General features: G+C 32.0%; 1 protein-coding gene across 1 annotated transcript; it reads right to left on the reverse strand.

The window, feature by feature from the left end:
- Positions 1-5,469: 5,469 nt before the first annotated feature.
- On the reverse strand, positions 5,470-20,016 carry tst (twister). Its single transcript, XM_068762771.1, has 21 exons — positions 19,905-20,016; positions 19,655-19,828; positions 18,765-19,023; positions 17,765-17,941; positions 17,356-17,660; positions 17,137-17,249; positions 16,275-16,506; positions 15,703-15,886; positions 14,652-14,789; positions 14,218-14,332; positions 12,835-12,961; positions 12,511-12,615; positions 11,519-11,675; positions 10,719-10,863; positions 10,124-10,446; positions 9,867-9,995; positions 8,892-9,024; positions 8,012-8,186; positions 6,956-7,399; positions 6,253-6,405; positions 5,470-5,849 (listed from the first exon to the last, which is right to left on the reverse strand). The coding sequence occupies exons 1-21, from the start codon at positions 19,941-19,943 to the stop codon at positions 5,703-5,705; spliced, it is 3,774 nt and encodes a 1,257-aa protein (XP_068618872.1). The 5' UTR covers positions 19,944-20,016; the 3' UTR covers positions 5,470-5,702.
- Positions 20,017-20,219: the final 203 nt, after the last annotated feature.

Raw genomic sequence — 20,219 nt, forward strand, 5'->3', positions numbered from 1 at the left:
TAAACTCGGTAATAAGAAAGATTATCAATAGGCATGAGCAAACAGAAAAAAATATTGATGTATTTCGTATCGATAGACAATATTACTTTAGGATGATATATGATATTCGTTAGATAATATCGATAATGGAAGAAAGAAAATTTCATTATTTCGATAGTTTTACTCTCAAGAGTGTGATAACAGGAAAAACTATTAAAATTAGATTTTTCACAATAATATATATGTATTATAAAAAAAATAAACAGATGTTTGGCACTCTTCTTAGTTATATTTCTTAATAAAATACATATGTAAGCATTATTATTACAATGCAAATAGAATTATTGCGTTTGGTCCAGATACCTTGTAAGTTAATTTTGAACACAATTTAAACTTGGAATTTCTGTTCATTTTTGTGCTGAAAGATATGAGTTGTTCATATTTAAACAAAATTGAAGATTCACCAGGTTCTGGTGTTGTGTGAATTTGTCTTCAACCTGGCGAACGCTGCTTTATGCCTTTGATCTAAATGGATGTTTTTATTTTATCTTTACAAATTTGGAAAAACGTACATTTAAAATAAACAATAAACATTTAGATTTAAATGGACTACAAATTTGCTCATAACAAGCTTTCACCTATTCTTACCAGTACAAGCATGTACCCTCAAAAACAATAGATACTAAGATGTTTAAGACATGTAAAGATAGAATCTCTGTAATATAAAAAAAACTATTAAAACTTAAGTGTACAGTATATATTGACCGTCATCAGTAAGGTTGCCTTACGATGTTATTCATATATATATATTTGTGCCAACTCCTTTACCGCAATAGTTTTTAAAATATATTTTCAAGTCACATTTGCTTAGTTTGTGATCGATTCTTTGAAATACATTATAATAATTAGACGTTATCCTAAATATATTCGTAAAAAGTATAAAAGTAACCAATAATATCCACTGGAAACTTGTTGCTCATTTTTCCTGCGAATAATATCGTATTCGCTCTTACAATTCTATTCGCGAGAATTTCATTACCTCATTATATCGTAATAGTGTTTTACCGTTTGAGCTTCATTAAACTATTTTCGTAAAAGACTGCTTTTTTTGGTTAAAATATTAATGGTGGAATAAACTGGTATAAAAAATCTATTTCATTTTACATTAGAAAAATTCCAAAAAAAATCACAAGCACTAATACTATTTTCAGATGTCGAATTTGAGAGAAACGGAGCAAGCCCGCTATAGCATAACACGGCCTTATTCGATGGGGGCAACGAATTGATTGATCCATATGCAATGAAGTCTCATTGAATTTACTTGCACTGCGTAACATAAAAGCATTTCGTTTATAGTTGGTAGTTGCAATATATAATAATGACCGTCGTCTCAGCATCGCCCGGTTTGTGAGAATCATTACCCTACTCAAAATTTGTTCATTGGGATAAATAAATAATTTCCTTTAAGACGCTTAAGATTATTAGCAAAAATTAACCCCACGATGTAACATTCACAGTTCACAAAGGGCAAGATTTATCACTACCCACAAACACCCACTTAAGGTTCTCAAACTATTTTTAAACCCTTTCCTTACCGCAGGCCGTTCCGCCAAAGTGATGCTATTGAACCGGGCTACTGACCGAATTTTCTCATTTGTGTTACACATTTAAAGATTTTACTGGTATATTAATTAAAAATAGAAGTTAGCATAATTCTTAGTAATTTATTTGGTTGTGGTAAATCTTAAAACAGGTATTTACACACAAGCCCACATTACAAGGTGGATGCCGGCTAACTCCGACGCTTGTACACTCGGGTCGTCCAGAGGACGTCGGCTAAGTCCGGCGCTGGTAAAGAAAGGATTAAGGGAAATGGTTTTGTAACATTTTTTTAACATTTTCACTAAATTCGTCTCTGATACTATTGTTTTTATAAGTTATTTTACATAAGTATTTTATTGTTTGCTCAAACGAAACGAAACCTCCATTCCAAAGCAACTTTTTTCACTTTAAATTGCATTTGCAATTGCAGTTGCATCTGCAAAAGTTTAACAAATTGCTCAAGCATATCTAAGCACGAGTTCCTAGTTACTGCTAGTTTAAAAAATATGCAATTTGACATTTATAAGTAAATATGGAACATTGATAATTCGAGATTATTAATATCGACGATCTATCGATTGTTTGTAAAAATATATCTATATTTCTATATCGATAATTTCTTCGCTGCGAAAATTATGAATATAAATAAAAATGTGGAGTAGACAGTTTCAAAATCTTCACTAATTAATACTTTGGGATGTTTCCACTGTATTGATAGATTTTGTTTTGTCGTCTTCTTTTTACCAAGATCTATTGAGAGGGTATATATTGTTTTTATTATAACGTATGTTGTTAAGTCGTTTCTTATGAGTACTATTATAGTCATTGATCAGCGACAGTTTTTCTATTCAAATAGTGGTGAAATCGCTATAGAAGGCGAGATATCAAGGAAGTTTATTATTACCTAATATCCAAAGGTTGTAGATTGCACAATCTTATTATGATAAATCAAGCCCGGCACATTCATACGCCACGTCGTCCTGAACCGAGACATGTGCTCGAAGCTGCGAACGACGCGGCCACCTTAAGACAGAGATCTTTCAAAACCAAACAGCCTTGTTGAAATCGCAACCGTCTCGTGTATCACAAATGAATCTAGCCACCCTATAAATAGAACATTCTCTTAAACGTTTTATGAGATCGGCGGGCATCCAATCCGATGAAATTGTTGTATGTTCTAGTATGTTGCAGCCAGAGCCGAGGCACCCCGGCGACCCCTGGTACTACGCGACCTTATAAGAGGTTTTAGGCTAAGCGTCAGCTTCTCTTTGTCCCTTCGAACCCGGAATCAAAAAAAATTCTGCTTGGGCAGCTGTGTAAACTAGATAAAAAAAAATTACGATAAAAATGTGTAAAAAAGTTAATATGATTTTAAAAACGTTTCACAAAATATTCGCCATCTTGCAAAGTATGAAAATGTTCAATAACATATTGAAAAACCTGTTATGCATACTTCTTTTTTCATAAATATTTAAATATGAACTAACTAACTAGGCTCTTTATAAACTGCTCCTTTAAATTATAATATTAACCACTTTTGTTCCTTATGCATTTCATTCATTATATATAAATACAACGCATTTTTGTAATAATATTAAATGATTCATTTGTTTATTTATTTGGGGATACCAGCAGTACACATAAGTAAAAAATCCAATTAAGGTTGCCGTAGACGTAATAGTTCTGTTGTGTTACTTTACAGTCGAAATTTAAAATTTATTTATAAAATCTGTAACATAAAGCGATCATTTCAAATATATCAGAGAAAAATTATACGACTTAAAGACTGCAATAATTTTTAAAACAATTTTATATCTATTGTTATAAATATAACCGTTCATGGATGCTATTTTTATAATGTATGGCTTAACATTAGAACATATATATTATAGAATACATTAGAACATATAAATTATAGAATAAATTTAGAACATATAACATTAGAAAGAAATTAGTGTCATATATTGACCTTATAAACACATTGGCGTAACAAGAGTATCGTAAAATTAGATTTAGCTTACAACCCCTGATGCTTTTTGACAAACGCAAGTCTTTTGTATTCTTTATAGTGACCCCCGCTATTGGGGGCCTCTCGTACCCCTATCTGATTTTTAGGACAGGGACCTTTTTTTACAAATATTTTTTCACAAAGTTTTTTATTTCCATAATCATCTGTCATTCATCTTATTATCTTTTATTCTTTTCTCTCTATCATGTTATATTTCTTTTCTTTTATGCCCTTTTACTCTACTCTTCTTTCTTTCATCCTCTTATTTTGTTTTACAAATCTTATTTACTAGGTATGTTATCACAGTTGTTTACTTATAGTTATTATTTATTTTACTTCAGTCTTTTTTGTTTTCTTTTACCTAGTTTTGTTTTTTTGTATTGCTTGTGTTATTATTGTTTTGCAATACTTGAGGAATTCGTTCCTAGTTACACTTTCGCCTATCAGGGAGGCTATTGACTCCTCCCTGATTTGAACCCCAGAAGAAATTAGTGTCGCGTTATAGGATAAACACGTAATACGAGCATTCTCGTATAATGCGTTATGTACAAATAAATGATTAGTTTATTTGGGTAGGTTAAAATTGAATATGTATGATTTAACCCTTAATTAGGCGCATGGGGTCAGGGCCACTTAAAATTCCAAAAATTATGGCTTACAGTCTTCAGAGCGTACTAACGCTCTTTCTAGCTTCCTCACTCCCCCCGGGGTACGCGAATTAGTTACATCCAGAACATTAACGCATGTGCATGCATCGCTGTCCTTTAGAGAGCTGACCCCATGCGCCCAGTTACGTTCCATTTTTTGGCGAAGGTAAGTTTTTACTATTGTGATTTTTTTGTGTTTATATTAGTATATTGTTTACTATTCATCTTTGTATGTGTGTATTTTGATACGGTATGATTTCTTTATGTATTTTTGAGTTTTTTTCTATGCTTTTTCTTTTTATGAATTGAAATGCCTAACGATAAACAAGTATTGCAATAGCTGGATGAAGTGCTTGATGAAGAGCAAGATGTTGCTGGTTCGGATTCGCAAGACGAAACTTTAAACGATGCTGTCATTGATAGTGCTCATAATTCAGAAAGCGAAATTGAGGAGTCTGAACATATCCAAGACATCCCTGTATCAATGGAAGATAATTATTTTTTATCTCGACATACTCAGAGAAATGGCCCAAAAGTGAAATGGTGTAAAGTACCACCATCGAACGCAGTAAGGACCCGACAAAATATTATTTTACATTTACCTGGAGTATAAACATATCTGGCATCATGAATCGAAAACGAAACGAAAATAAATATTACAACTAAGCAAGTTCGTAATCTCCGAAGTCGAATGTGATGTGATGTGAATCGAATGGGAAACATTGCATTTTTTTCGTGTTTTTAATTTATTTTTCACTCTTATTAGTTTTGTTCATTTCCAATTAAATTGCCTCATAATTTGGTAATATTTACAGTTAGGTAGTATCATCGCTTTAGCTTTGGTTAGACATGCAAGGGGCCGAAACGTTCTCGAGTGGCGAGCCGTAAGACTGGTTCAGTGAGCGTCTACCGATTGAAAAGATGAAGAAAAGAACATACTGGAAATTCAACATAATCGTGTTTTCTTACTAAGCGCAAGAAATTTTAAATAAAGTTTTATATCCTGTCACAACAAAAACAATATTTAATGATCATATTACTAGAAAAGAGTATGTATAAACCTAATAAATACTCTTTTGTGGTTAGTACTATTTGTATTTGGCTAGTTTCGCTGACATTAAAAAGTTTTCAAGTAGTAAAATTTTTTTTTTGATTTTTTTCTTGTCAAGGTTATTATAAATAAAACATGTCTAGATCATCCGATTTTTAATCAATTTAATACTTACGTAATATTTAAGTTACAAATGCACATTTCACTAATTTCAATACATAAAAAATTATACAGGTTCGAATTCAATACATCAGATATATAATGAAATAATCATTACAAATAAAATAGCATTTCAAGTAAGATTTAAATTGATACATTTTAAAAATTAATTTCAGAAGACAGCATTTAATATTTTCGTCATAAAAATTATCAACGTTTTTTTTTTTAAAACAATAGTTGCAAAATCTGATGTTCTTTATAATGTAATAGTTTCCCTCGCAGAAGTGTACAAACTCGCGGCAAAAACGATGTCTCTTTTAATGGCAGTAGAGGCTTCCATCATTTTGGTTTGAAGATTAGGATCACCAATAGCAACAGCTGCGTCCTTCACGTCTATTAATAACTGTAACAAAAACATTTCATTTTAACCCATAAGAAGAAGAAAGATGGCATGCTAACTTTTACAAGGTGATTGGTCAGAGTTGTGAAAGCCTTAAAGGGGTGAGCTTATTTGCTATTAATTAATTTACGGTACACTCTATGCAAAAATCAGTGGTTGCAGAAATAATGAATAACGTTACGACAGTATAGTAATTTAAGCGTTTTCAAAATTCAGATTACTACTTATTAAATTTAAACATATAGCTTTAAATAATTTATATATAAAAAACTAAATATGTATATATATATAATATATATAAAATAGATGCACACACACACACATATATATATATATATATGTATGTATATCATTTAAAGCTAATAAAATGAATACCAATTTTCACTATTATATGCTATATATTTACCTCGTGTAGTTGTTGAATGCATCTTACAATAATTCCTTCTTGAACATCAGTTAAGTCCATTATCTCAGCGAATGGTTTCTCCAAAGCCCATTCATAGACGACTCTTATCAAGCCAAAGTTTAACCTTTCTGCTTGCCCTTCAAATTGACTAACCTGTTAACATTGAATAATAGTTTTAATCCATTACAGAATTCTTAACATTAATAGTCTTTCACGTGAGGACGGATATGTACTATTCAATAATACTATATTTTCATTTTCCATTTCGATGACATTCTCATTAAAAAAAAAACACAAAATTTCACTCCTAAACATGTGACGAACCTACTTAACGTACGTAACTTTCTTTCTAACCCAAGCTGCAATAATAAATTATAGACGATGCCAGTTTTTAATTAAAGGAAATTGTAAAAAAAAATCTATAGGTCGATTTATCTAATCTAACGTCGACTGAACAATTAAATCTTTGTCATTAAACAGCAGTTTTGCAGAGGATTTATTAATTTATACCCTTTTCACACCACACTAAAGAGCAGTACAGCAGTTTCGTTAGCATTATAGTTGAATCATTAATAGCCCTCTGTGTAGTACTAGCTTATGGCCACAAAAATTCACGATACGCTTTTGCCTATTAAAATATAGTTATCAAGTATGTTTAATAACTTTTAGCTTACAAAAATAAAAAATAGGGAACATCGTATACCAAATACTTAGACTCAATCGCAGACAGGTCTTCGTCAATAACTTTAATTGCTTCTACACCTTCTTTCAACTTATCGGTGAGCGGCTGGTCGACGTTCGTCTTCGCTTGGAACACAAAGCAGCTCAATAGCGCAGCAATTTCAGCGGGATTTTTATCGGTGAAAACATTCCGGAACACTAGCTCAGATATAATCAATTCGTTCGTCCCCATACCACAAGCGACCCTGCCTTTTAGTATAACGCTGTCATGTTCATCTATATAATTCAATTCTTTAAGCACAAGTAGCCTCCTTTGATAGTCCGGGTACAAAGCCAAATTCTCGAATGATAGGAGTCGTTTATATTTGTCTCTCTTTCTCTCTGCTTGCTTTCGTTCGTACACTATTGCAAACTCCGCCTTGAAGTTCGCTATGTCCGTTGATTTCTTTTGAGATTCTAACATAAGCTACAAGTAAAAAAGAAAACTTTTAAAATATTAAGGCAAAGTTATAATTATTAAATAATATCATACTTATAATATTAGGGGTATCGGTAAGTAATATCGCTTTCTTAAGTTAAATTCACACGACTACATTTTTAACAAGTTTTTATATTTAATCAACTATATATTGACCTTCGTTATCAACAACCTTTTGGCATCTAGTATATAAATCTTCAGTGACGGAGCGGTGTATGTCGACAGTAACGACATTACTTTCCAGTCCCCCTAATACGATGCAGATAGAAGAAGAATATTAGTTAACTTTTAATCCGCATTAAACGCATCTTTATTATAATTTAAGCTCCAGGATGTTCACTGCTGAATCGTTTCGTCTATAGATTTCCAATAACAAAAGTAGGAAGCGGTCTGCATCCAGCGTCCTCCGATGACCTTAATAAGGTCGTCCATCCACTTAGTGGGTAGACATTGTATCCAATAAAGATCTGAACATGTTTGGCATTTTCTACTATTTCTACATTGACATTGCAAATTCAATTAAATATAAAAATATAGTGATTTATAGTAAATTTACAAAGACATGCATATATTGAGAACCATAAAGAGAATAATGATTACCTTAAACTTGTTCATCTTGTCGAGTGACTGTAATACTTCTCCAGTGGTGATGGTGAGGGACTGAGTGAGACTGACACGTTCCAGTACAGTCGCCCCTGTTCGTACAGCGTGAGACAAACGCGACAGCTCCTGCACTGCGCTTGCGCAGCTGGATCCTATTGGCGCGTCTTTAAATCTAAAACAGTTAGTATGAAAGAAAAGTTTTTTAATAAACAAAAATAATTAAAACCCCAGAATTCAAACTTTCCGAGGTTCACGGTCCTCAGTAGTGAGGTATTAGGCAAGAAGGAGAAAGCGGAATTTAATAAAGGTACCAAAGTTTCACAAAAAGCATAAATATAATAAAAATGGTTAATATTTTTAAATTTTCGTATATTTGATGATTTTGTGTGTAACTTTTATAGTTTCTTATAAGTTATCTATATTTACTTCCCGTTCAACAACCTCAGGTCTGCCTGTGACCATTGACGCAGTCACTCGATAAAATTTGACATGATATCTGTTTAATTAATATCTGGCATTATATATATTTGTTATAGTTTTTAAGATCATTGAAAGTTGCTGGTTTAAGCCTATTGGAAATCTATGTAGTAAGCCTATGTCAAGCAGTGGACGCCCTATGACTGAAATGATAATGAAGATGGTGATCTTGACTAAATGTGATAACCTCTTTGGTGTGTCGTCGTATAAATTACAATAAAAATATGGAATAATCAACGATTACAATCGAGGAAGACGTTCACTTTTTATCGAAAACGTTACTTTCAATCCTTTTATCTTCATAATGAATCCCGCGCACGCTTTTAGACACGCATGGTTAGACTTTTAATTTGTAATATTTAATCATCACATTTAACTACTAACATAAATATAATCTCACCTTGGAATTTGTCTCTTATCCCAGTCTTGTATGATCAGGTTAGGATCTATCTTCAAAGACATTTTAGTAACGGCAATTATATTCTTTGGAGCAATGCAGAGTATTGTATGGTCTAATGTGCCCTCTTCGGTACCTACATAAATTTAAATTTATACATATTTGGATAATACAGGTTGGTAATACAAATAAAAAAATGCATTTCATTTATAGAATCATAACATCAATATTAATAAGTCAATCAAAAGTATCAAATTAGAGTTCTTTGTTCAATGTTGATGGTAGAATACATCTCTTATTGATGTCAACACAAATTTATAGCCTGTTTGAAGAGTAAAGTCAGACCTCAGACCTGAGAAGAATAGACCAAAGAAACTCAGGAGGATTATTCATATTATCAATTCGGTCAATAAAAGTTAAGTAATTGATGTTAATATAAACAACAATGGTCATATATAACAAGTCTTGTCTAGGCAAGCATGTACCATCACAGACTTAGTCATCGCTTTGGATCAGACTAAACAGAGATCAAATGCTTCGCTTATAAAGGATAATAAAAAATACTATTAAGATTTTATGATCATTTGACATTTGTGGAAATTTGTATATTTTTGTTTTATATATTACGCAGATCTATCAACATATTGACTCATCACGATATTTTTAAAGCCATAAGGCTTAGAAACTTGATTTTATTAGTAATATTCCTTTCACCAAGTAGAGGTTAGCTAAGAATGGATTTTAAGGAATAACATCTGCAAAGGGGATTAAAGAGTGGTATTTTAAATGAAGAGGTGTTTTCAATCTTTAGCTCTTATACATATAAAATTAGGCCCTATTTTTTTCTCCTGTTAAAAATTACAACGAATGTAATTTATTTTTTTTCCTACAGAAGACAGCTAGTTAGCGCAGTTAGTTTTATATATATCAGTATCTTATTAGAGAATATTACAACATAGGAAAGACACAATACATTACCTATGCCATCGTACATTGCCGAAAAACTGAGCATCCTGAACCAGCTTTCATCAATCTCGAAGTTATATTTGTTAGGGTCGTTCTCGACCGTATTCAACACAAGTACCTTATACGGTGTTTGTCTAGGACCTTAAAGAATATATTTGTTTACACACGTTTATAATATTTAAATGTTACAATGTCCACACAATATTCAGTTTCATTAATCGTGTTGCTTATTTATTTAAGAAATATTATTAGGTTTAAAAAGTACCCACCGGAGCTGTTTAGATAAATCCCAAGCTGATTAATGTAGGCGCCTGCAGATAAAATGAGGATTTTACCAGGAACAAATTCTTTAATAACTTTAGATTGTCCAAGGAGTATGGGCATGATGTCATTCAACACGTCTATATATGAAGCAGCTGTATCATAGAAGCTTGCGAGAGGAGTTAGGTGGGCGGCTAGAGGAGTGCTACATTTCTCACTGTACTCTTTTTCCGCTATTTGAAGTTGTTTTCTGTTGTTATCCGCTTGGCAAATCTGATGGAATTCCCGGAATGAGCGTTGCATCATGCCTTCCACTGATACTGTTGCTGCTCTGAAAAAAATAATTGGGTTCTTTACATCAGGCTGCGAAACTATTTTGGTGTGCCTATCCTTATCCCCTACAAATAAAAAAAAATAAAATTTGTAACTTTTTGAATTTGGAATTTCAAAGATGAGAGTATTAAGAATCAAATATATAGTATGTAAAGATGTAACACTTATTAATATATATTATAAAATGTTCAGAAGTTGACAATATAAGTATCTATGTTTCACGTTTGTAAATAGCTTCAATGAAGTAATATAAAATGGAATTATACTAACCTTAATAAACTGAGTATCATGGCGTATGTAAGACGGAACTGTGACGAAAGCTTTTCCGGTGTACCCAACATCATTTCCTTCAATTTAATTTGATTTGGTACTTCCTCTTTACAGAGTATTATAACAGTCCCAGTATCGTCAAGGCCTGTGCAAATAAAGTGGAAATAAACTTTATTAATAACAAGTATTCTTAAAAGTCTAGTGCAAATTGAATGAGAATATCCAATAATTGAATGCAATTCGGCAGGGTCTCTAATCTCTCAGTGCTACGGGCCGGACTACGATTAATGTGTGTAGCCAATGATAACTTACTAAACGTGGCCTTTCATTTCGGATTTCATTGATCAACCGATATTCGTTAAACGTTTCATTTTTTTCTACGAAATGAAATCAGAAATTTATACACGACGTAGCCCAAACGATTTGGAAGTTGAAAAGGCAGTAGGAAATCTGTAGCACGCAGAACAGATGGCTGCTGGGTCTATGAGTTTTTGCAGTGGGGACCACGGACAGGGATACATAGCGTAGGACGTTTTATTTTATCACATTTTGTTAACTTTTTAGGTTTTCATTTACTTCTACGATTTATTACTTTTATTACTAACTACAAGGTGGACAAAGGACCTCGATAATTTCGTCGGATACAGGAAGTGTGGAACTGTTATTGGAAATCTGTGGGTGAAACTTATGTTCCGCAGTGAAAGTTCGGCGGCTGAAATGATTATATTAAAAATATTAATCATCTGTCAAAACTTTAAGTAATCAATTATCAAAAAGTATTTTGAAATGTTTTTGTTAACCTCTTCTGCCTGCGCGGCCCGCCATTTGAATGTACTCAGCGGGCATAAGATGGCGGCTCTGTACGCCGTCAAATTTCGTTATGTTGTCGAACACAACCGTACGTGCCGGCATGTTCACACCCATTGCGAAAGTCTCCGTCGCAAATAATATTTTTACCTACAACATTCATAAATCTCATCCATTTTGTTTAAAATTCACTGTAATAATTTTTTATACATAATAAAATTAAATCATTATATTACCAATAAAGAATATTATTGTAACAAAGATAAACATGCCTTTTATTAATATCAAGCAGATTCTCAAGACAAGATTTTAAAAATTGTCGTTACGAGGGTAACGCTAGAGTTTTTTGCTAAATTCTTCTTGAAAGTATCAACAATCTGAACTTAACAGCAGTAGTACAGGGTAAGCTAGGAACAAATTTATTTAAAAAACAGTTCGCTTATTGCTGTGAGGCGCTTATTTTGGGGTTAAATACGATTTACACGACTCAAGTCGGCGTCCAAGTGCTCCTTTAATAAAGAAATTGGTAAAGAAGTTCATAGAAATAGGTTCTACATTAAATGTAAAAGAAACGGTGGCGGTTCACGGACTTCCCGAAACGAACAGAACGTGCAACAAGTTTCTGCTTCTGTTCGAAGCGATCCAGATTTATCGACCCGCAAACGTATACAAACAAAATTGGACCAATATTACTTGGATAAATACAAATTAACATTATGTCAAAATAAACTTTTCGAAAGTGTTTGCAAAAAATGTCTAATCGAAACAATAATTATTTGTTTCTAGTACCACAGTGGAACTTTTATTTAAAAACGACTGCTTGCATTTTAATTTTCTCATCTTTACAAACTGGTCCATATCTACAAAACTGCGTTAGCTTTGATTTTAAATATATTTGAATACAGAATTCCAAATCAAAATTTGACTTACTTTGAACTCAATAGCAAAGAAAATACGTTGTTTAGAAAATAAAGATTTTACTTACGAATCCAGTTTGAAAAAGCATTTCCACGATTTCTTTCAGTAAAGGCAATATGCCACTGTGATGTACGCCTATTCCATTTTCGAGGACTCTCTGTAGTCTTATTACCTTAAACGGCAAGAGTTTCGAACATTTATTTTGTGTATAAATTAGTAATTAGTAGATTTAGATAAGAAATGATAACGTCATCATCATAGCCAGACGCTCACTGGAAGAATCATAGTCCGACAGCTGCTTTATCGAACAACTGTCAGATGAACGCCATTACTTCTGGTCATTTAGTTTAAACATTAATAAAATTGAAAGAAAAAAATCTGCTAACTTTACCTGTGGCAATATCCTATCCGGTTTCTTCAGTCTTTGCAAACATTTTTGGAAAAAGTTCCGGATATGTCCCTTCTCTTTGGCCGTTGTGAGATCGACCGACATCAAATTCTCCGCATTTTGGTCACACCTGTAAATTTTTATTGATGTATGTACTTTTAGTATTGTTTTTCTTATAAAAAACATGTTTTTATTACAAGATTAAAATGTCTAAAATGATTCAGTAAAAACTACCGTAACGTATTTTTAGTTTGTTTATTATATCTAATATCTACTGCAGCCTTTAATTTTTTGCAAACAACACATTTTTGTGCAATCTTGGGCTATTATTATTTAAGTTATTATTAATTTTAAGTGATAATATTTCATTTTACTATTAGGAACATGATGATATTATCACCATAAAGAGATGTTCCATAATCAACGTCAAGCTTATATCGGGCGATTGGGTAGGTAGTTGCTAACCAAAGACAATTATTTATCACTGCATAAACAATTTGTAAAGTCTAGACTCCTAGAATGTATTGCTTTTTATATGAAATTTTCTAATTGGCCTTTTGTTACTTTTGTAAATAGGTATATGTGTAAACAAAGTAAAGAAGAGAATTCCTATAAATTATAAAAAAAATGCAACTGACTAAATGACCACTCCATCTAAAAATTATATGTCTTTAAATTTTCACAATCTAAAAGTTGTATATACATTATCACCAGTGGCGTAGCTAGGGGGTGGCGAGCGGGGCGGCCGCACCAGGCACCACAAGCAGGGGGGGCACCAAAGTTGAAAATAATTTTTTTGATTTTTTTTTTGAATGATGAGTAATGAAATTTTAAAAGAAAAATAAAAACCATAATTTAAAGTAAATAACATAAAAAGAATATAGAATTTTACTATTTTTGTGCTAAAAGAGTTGTTAAATAATATGAACATTAAAAAAGTAAACGGTTACAAATTATAATATACACAGTGTTTAATAAGCCTTTCATTCGCAAAACACATAAAGTGTTTTTTAAAAGGGCCCTAAATCACAAAAACACATATCTGTGTTTCGAACTAGTCGACACTATTGATTTTGAAAATGTGATTAATGACTTTGCAGGCCAAAAAGCGAGGAATTTTCGTTTTTAAATTTTCCCAATAAATTTTATTATCTAATGTTATTTTGAATATATTTATTATTATTTTGAACCAAAAAAAATATATGATAACTACATTCTGTTCTGGATTTTGAAATTATTTACTCTTTGGGGGGGGGGGGGGCACCAAACCCCAATCTGCCCCAGGCCCCAAATACCATAGCTACGCCACTGATTATTACTCAGAAAAAGTAGAATGGTGCAAATTTTTTTATGAAGTAATCTATATTTATATTAATAAAAATATACCTGTTGCGAGATAGCGTAAAAGCTACGACGGGTAGTTTATCCGATTGCTTTAGGTGATCTATGAATGCCACCCACATTGTTTGCTCTGCTTTAGGATTCATGTATTGCTTTGCACCTGAAGAAAAACAATTTTTGTACAGGATAATCGGTTATTAAAAGGGTTAGCTTTAAAGGGGTGAAGGTGATGATTGTCCTCATAAAAGACTAGAAAAAAATTAGTAATAACTGACGGAGGAATAACCAAAAGATGATGGTTGCAAGAAAAAACTAGAAATTATTGTCGGAGAAATATCCATAAGATGACGGTTCCAAAAAAAAAAAAAACTAGAAATGATTTTCGGAGGAATAACCAAAAGAAGGCGGTTGCAAAAAAAAACTAGAAATGATTGTCAGAGAGTAATATCAGATTGAAGGTGATTGAAAAATGTTAGTACCTTTAGGTCCAAAGTTTTTCTTGTATTCGTTTTCTCGTGACTTTTTCGCAGCAACTGCGTCATTGTATCCTCTCAATAAAAAGTTACTTTCTTGATCAACTATCATGAATCTTTCATTTTTAGATTTACCTCCCGTTCCTACGAACATAGCATTATAATTATAAAATTAATTTATAGTTTAAAAGAGTGTGTTTAACTGATAAAACCAAGTACCATTTAGACTCAAATACCGCAATAGATTATTATAAAAATTGCTTATGTAGAATAATGAGAGACAATTATTTCAAATAGCAACATTTAGCGTTTGTGTCATTGTTAACTATTTTTTGCTTAAAATTGGTTTTTATTTTATATTTACATTCTGCAAATCCGAAATAATTAACTTGTAAAAAACACCTTCGGCATAAAGTTCGTTGTTATATTTTAGAAGAAATGTTTAAACAAATAAATAAATAAGACGTTTTTTTTGAACAGGCCTGTTACTGCTGCCCAAATGGCTTTTGTAGTTTCTGTGAATTTGAGGTGGCAGGGCGGTGGATTTTGTGAATGACGCGCATATTATCATGCGCGAAGCACGTGCTTGCGTTTGTGACGGGTTTAATTACAACTTTATAGTGTCACTTTTTATTCGATAGTGACATTTTGCTTCCGCTATTTAGCAAAGGTCTTTTCGCGCGTTTTGAATCTGAGTTTGTCATCCTGTACGAAACTTTGAGTCACCCATAGAACTGAACAGCTCGTGAGATCAGAGCTGGTAGAAGGTTTCAACCCTCCATTTTCTGAACCATCGTCTCAGGACGTTAGCTACGGTCTGGAGGCGTTTGGTGATGGCGGTGTCAACACCAGAAGTGTGAAAGCCGGTCTCGTCTACGAATAGAGTTACTGGTTGTACTGATATGTACATAGAATAGATCTATCTGTAACTCAAACAAATATCCAAACTAAAAGTTTACAGCTGTGTGCAGGTGCAGGTCATGAACCATCTGCTGAATTTTTTCGCAATATGTATATTTATATCTTGTTGAGAAAATTAATTAAATAAGATATATACCTGTATACAAATAGTGACAGAGCGGTACAGGTCTTTTTGGTGTGGAGACAACATACACTTTTCGCTTTTTAGTCCGTCCCACCCAATCTGCAAATTGCAGTGTATTGGGTACAGTTGCACTCAACATAACAATGCTTACGTGGGCTGGAAGTAATATAAGTACTTCTTCCCATACATAACCTCGCTGTAAATATTAAATAATGTTAGTAAATATTAAACTATATTTTGGATTACACCCAATCTTATCTTATTAAGTGCCTTCAGTCCGAAATGTATTCCATCGACGCTTCAGTTTCCATATGAAGCCCTATTTACATAACAAGATTAACAAATATTTAAAAATTTACGAAGTTATGCAATTATGTAAGGGGCGCTAAAAATACCACCACTGAAAAACTGATAAACCGCACTCACACAGAGAATTACATTATAAGTATCAGGTATAAGTACAAAAGTATTTTTTTTTAACTTTAGGCATAAATTAAACCTTCAGGTAAATAATAATTTGAATAACTGATATCTGAATCTTTGAATAACTAATGTCTATAAATTATTAAATAAAAATGTTTTACCTCAGCATTGTTTATGTAATGCACTTCGTCAAATATAACAAATTCAAGATCTCTTGTGACATCAGAGCCACAGTAAAGCATGGACCGTAAAATCTCCGTAGTCATAACAAGACAGGAGGCGGTTGCATTGATTTGTAGGTCTCCCGTGAGCAGGCCTACTTCACCAAATAATTTGTTGAAATCATTGTACTTTTGATTTGACAGCGCCTTGATTGGAGATGTGTAGATTGATCTGTGATCAAAGGATTAATTATTTACTATATTTAAAAAATATATTAATAATTTTATTAAAAGTTTGCTGCTTAAGTTTCTGGAGTGGACACCATGGACCGGCAAGCACAGCATATTATGTCTACCCACGAGGTGGAAGAAAGGCCCTGTGAAGGTTGTCGTCAGACATTGAATGCATACTGCTTCCTACCAGTCTTATTGATAATCTATGTTCAGCAGTGAATGTCCTATTGTAGTAGAGCTAATACCACAAAATGTAAAATGTTATTTAATATCTAATTGGTAAAAATGTCAGGATAATTTGTACAGCACAAATGGCTTCTTTTGCTCCAATGTTGCTACTATGTGTGTAACTGTTAATGCAATGTGTTTTGAAATAATTTCCAGTAAAACTATTTTTAAAATATAATGGAACTTGAACCAAACATGAATACCATGAACTGAATTAATTAAATAATGATGAAGTTGTGGATAAGATAAACAAATGATCCTTGCGGACCATTTACTGCAGGAGGCATTTGTAAATGCAAGTTTAAGTTTCTTCACAAATGTTTCTGCCTATTATAAATAACTGCTCTTACACTTACTTACAAAATTGCAACAGGAACATGCTATATAAACTATATCTAACCTTGTACAATTTCTCCTGGACATCGCAATTGCATACTCGGCTACAACTGTCTTTCCAGCTGAAGTATGAGCAGCTACGAAGACGTGGTGACCTTCTTCTAGTTTTATAATAGCCTGTAACAAATTATGATTTTTTCATTACATATTATGATTAGATCATTGAACTGAATCACAATATGTACAAGAGCTATATAAAAAAAAAACTTATTGCTTAATTTACCTGTTTTTGGAAATTGTCCAATTCAAATGGATATGAATGCGCCATGTCTTTTATCTTTTCTCTGAAATCAGGTACAGGAAGAGTGACATCGATCATCTCTGCCCAATCGGTTGATGTAACTGCCATTCTCCCCTTAGAACTGGTAATATTTAATACCGGAATTTCCGGTAGCTCTATAGGTGGCTGAATTATTGTATTTTCTAGGAAATTATCATCCTCCACGGTGTCACTGTCTAGGTCAATATTTTTTGGCTTTACTATTTTAGTAACATTGGGCTTGCTTTCTTCATCATCTTTCCAAAGATCTGAAGAAATGTTATTGTTAGGTATAATAATTGTCTACTGTAATTTTTTACAATTAGATAATCAAGATGGAAGTAGGACATAAAATTTATTAATGATTACATACCAACCAAATGCAGATTATTTTCTACCACTTCTTCAAGGTTTATATTAACTATCTTCACAATCTCTTCTTTGGTCAATATTTTTTCTTCATTACTAATGTCGCTTGTTTTCAACAAAGTGAAACCATCTTTTTCAAATAAAACATTTTCTTTACTTCCTGGTGGTGTAGTTAAGAGATCTGGAAAAATGAAAAACAATTTCTAATGGTTATATATTTATGACATGCATATTTTTCAAAAACATATATATGCAAGTGCATTAAAATTTTGTTGCCTGAATTAAATGAACATTGCATTTCATTGTAATTAATATCAAACACAAATTTTATTATCTTTCTTCACCAAAACCATGCAGTTTTGATAGAGTTACAAGTTCTCAAACATTTTAATGAATTTGAAAAACAAAACTGAAAAAGAGTAAACAAAATACTTTGTTACTACGAGGCTACTTCTGCAAGGATGTCACTGTCTCATTAAAGGAACATAAAAAAGCCAATTGTAACAAAGTCATTATTATTATTAGTGGCATGTATAGTAAATTTGATTTTGATTTAATAAAAGCAAAATATTGAAGTGGATTGTTGATATTTTACAAAATGGTTGTTGTTTATGCATTTAGAAGTGTAGGTCAAAAGAATTTATGTTTTTCTGTTCATCAATCCAGAAAAGTACACTAAGATTTAGAAAGACATTTAAAAATATTTTCAATGTTGTTTACATTTACAATAAACATTATGATTCTATCTGTATTATCTGTAAATTAGTGCCCTTGATTCACACAAGAGAAAATATTGTGTGTAATGTTCCTTTTTCATTAATATATTATTTTATCAAAAATAATTTCTTTATTATTTTACACATAATACTTTACATAATAGTCAAAAGAAGAAGACTAAAACAATATTACTCTTGGCTAAATATTTGTCTTTCCTCTAAAACAATATGTGGAAATATTGAATTTACTTTCTGGCAAACTTTGAGTATATATGTAAATGATACTACCTTCTCCTAAGAATTTTCCTGGTTCATCATCTTCTAAATTAAATTTGATTTCGTCACACTGTGCTGCATCATCTAACAATTTTTGTAATTCATCTTCAAAACCTGCAGGTATGAAAGGGTTTTGTGTTGTGGTGCCCCTTGTTGCAAGGCTTGGTGGCAAAGGTGCTCGTGTCATTGATAAATTATCATCATCATCTTCTCTTGGTATGCTCACTTCTTCCACACCAACAATTTCTCCAGTTATTGGGTCTCTTAATACCTGAGAATTAAATATAATGATTTCTTAGTGAATATTTCTACAATGAAACATTTTTTCTAGGCCTTGCACATATATTTTTTTAAGATTTTTTATCCTAAATGTTTTTACAATAAAAATACACTATCACCTATTCTTATTCTGTTTTAGACTCCATTAGCTTCAATACAATGTAACTTTTAGTCTTTATAACAAATTTGCTTGTGATGAGAAGATTTAGTTTTAAATATTGCCTATTGATCAGAATTAACCCTATTTTAATATTTTATGTTAAGGTTAAAATTAATAACACAGATATTATTAATCGCACTCTAAAACCTATATTTTTTAAGTTTTTATTATATGCATGAAATAAGTTTTAGACATAAAAAAAAATTATCTCAACCAAAAATTGTTTATGCAGGAGAAATAGTTGTTAAATATACGAGACTTGTATTCTCAAATATTATTACACTTGTAAGTATGCCGGTCATTATGGCGATCTTTAAGGGAGGCCTATGCTTTGCAGAAGGCATCTATTCACTGCCATGAAAATGATGATGACCTAAAAAGGGTACTTGTTTCTTTAGGTAGGAATTTGATCATTATTGATGTGATTATTACTAAGTTAATGGTTATTAAGTATTGTACTAACTTCAAGTGTTGTATCAAGGCTGATGTCTTCATCTTGAAACTTTATTAAGGAATCGACGTCTGTTTTTCTGTGCCAATGGTTTTGCGACTTTTCCCATTTGTGTATAGAAAGACGTTCAGGATTTAAAAGATATTCCTTCACGCGGTCGTTTAAATCTTCGAAAATCGGTGGTATCTAAAGAAATAATATATTATTAAAAACTATGTTACTTTTCTCTGTATATTAACGAAAATATTAATATAAAAATAACCTTAAAATCCGAAAACTCATCTTCTAGTTGAAGGGACATATTTAGTATTTCAGCATTAAGATTCAAATTAAATATTACTTATGGCCAATGTTTTGGTCCGGCCTGATTACCATTGACAGTGACAGCAAAACGCTTGTGAATCTGACAATGACAGCCATGAAGGGAATCACATAAAGTAGACAGTAGTAAATAATCTGTGAACTGTTTCGTTGCATAACTTGTTTTGTAGAATTAATATTTCTGTATAAAATAAAAATAAACTAACGAGATGATTATCAAAAGCAGAACTGTGTTAATCGCGTAACGAAAACAACG

The sequence above is a fragment of the Battus philenor genome, unplaced genomic scaffold (assembly GCF_028537555.1).
Source record: "Battus philenor isolate CCGP_79_NKW_IND1 unplaced genomic scaffold, ilBatPhil1.0.hap1 SCAF_17, whole genome shotgun sequence".
Taxonomy (NCBI): Eukaryota; Metazoa; Arthropoda; class Insecta; order Lepidoptera; family Papilionidae; genus Battus; species Battus philenor.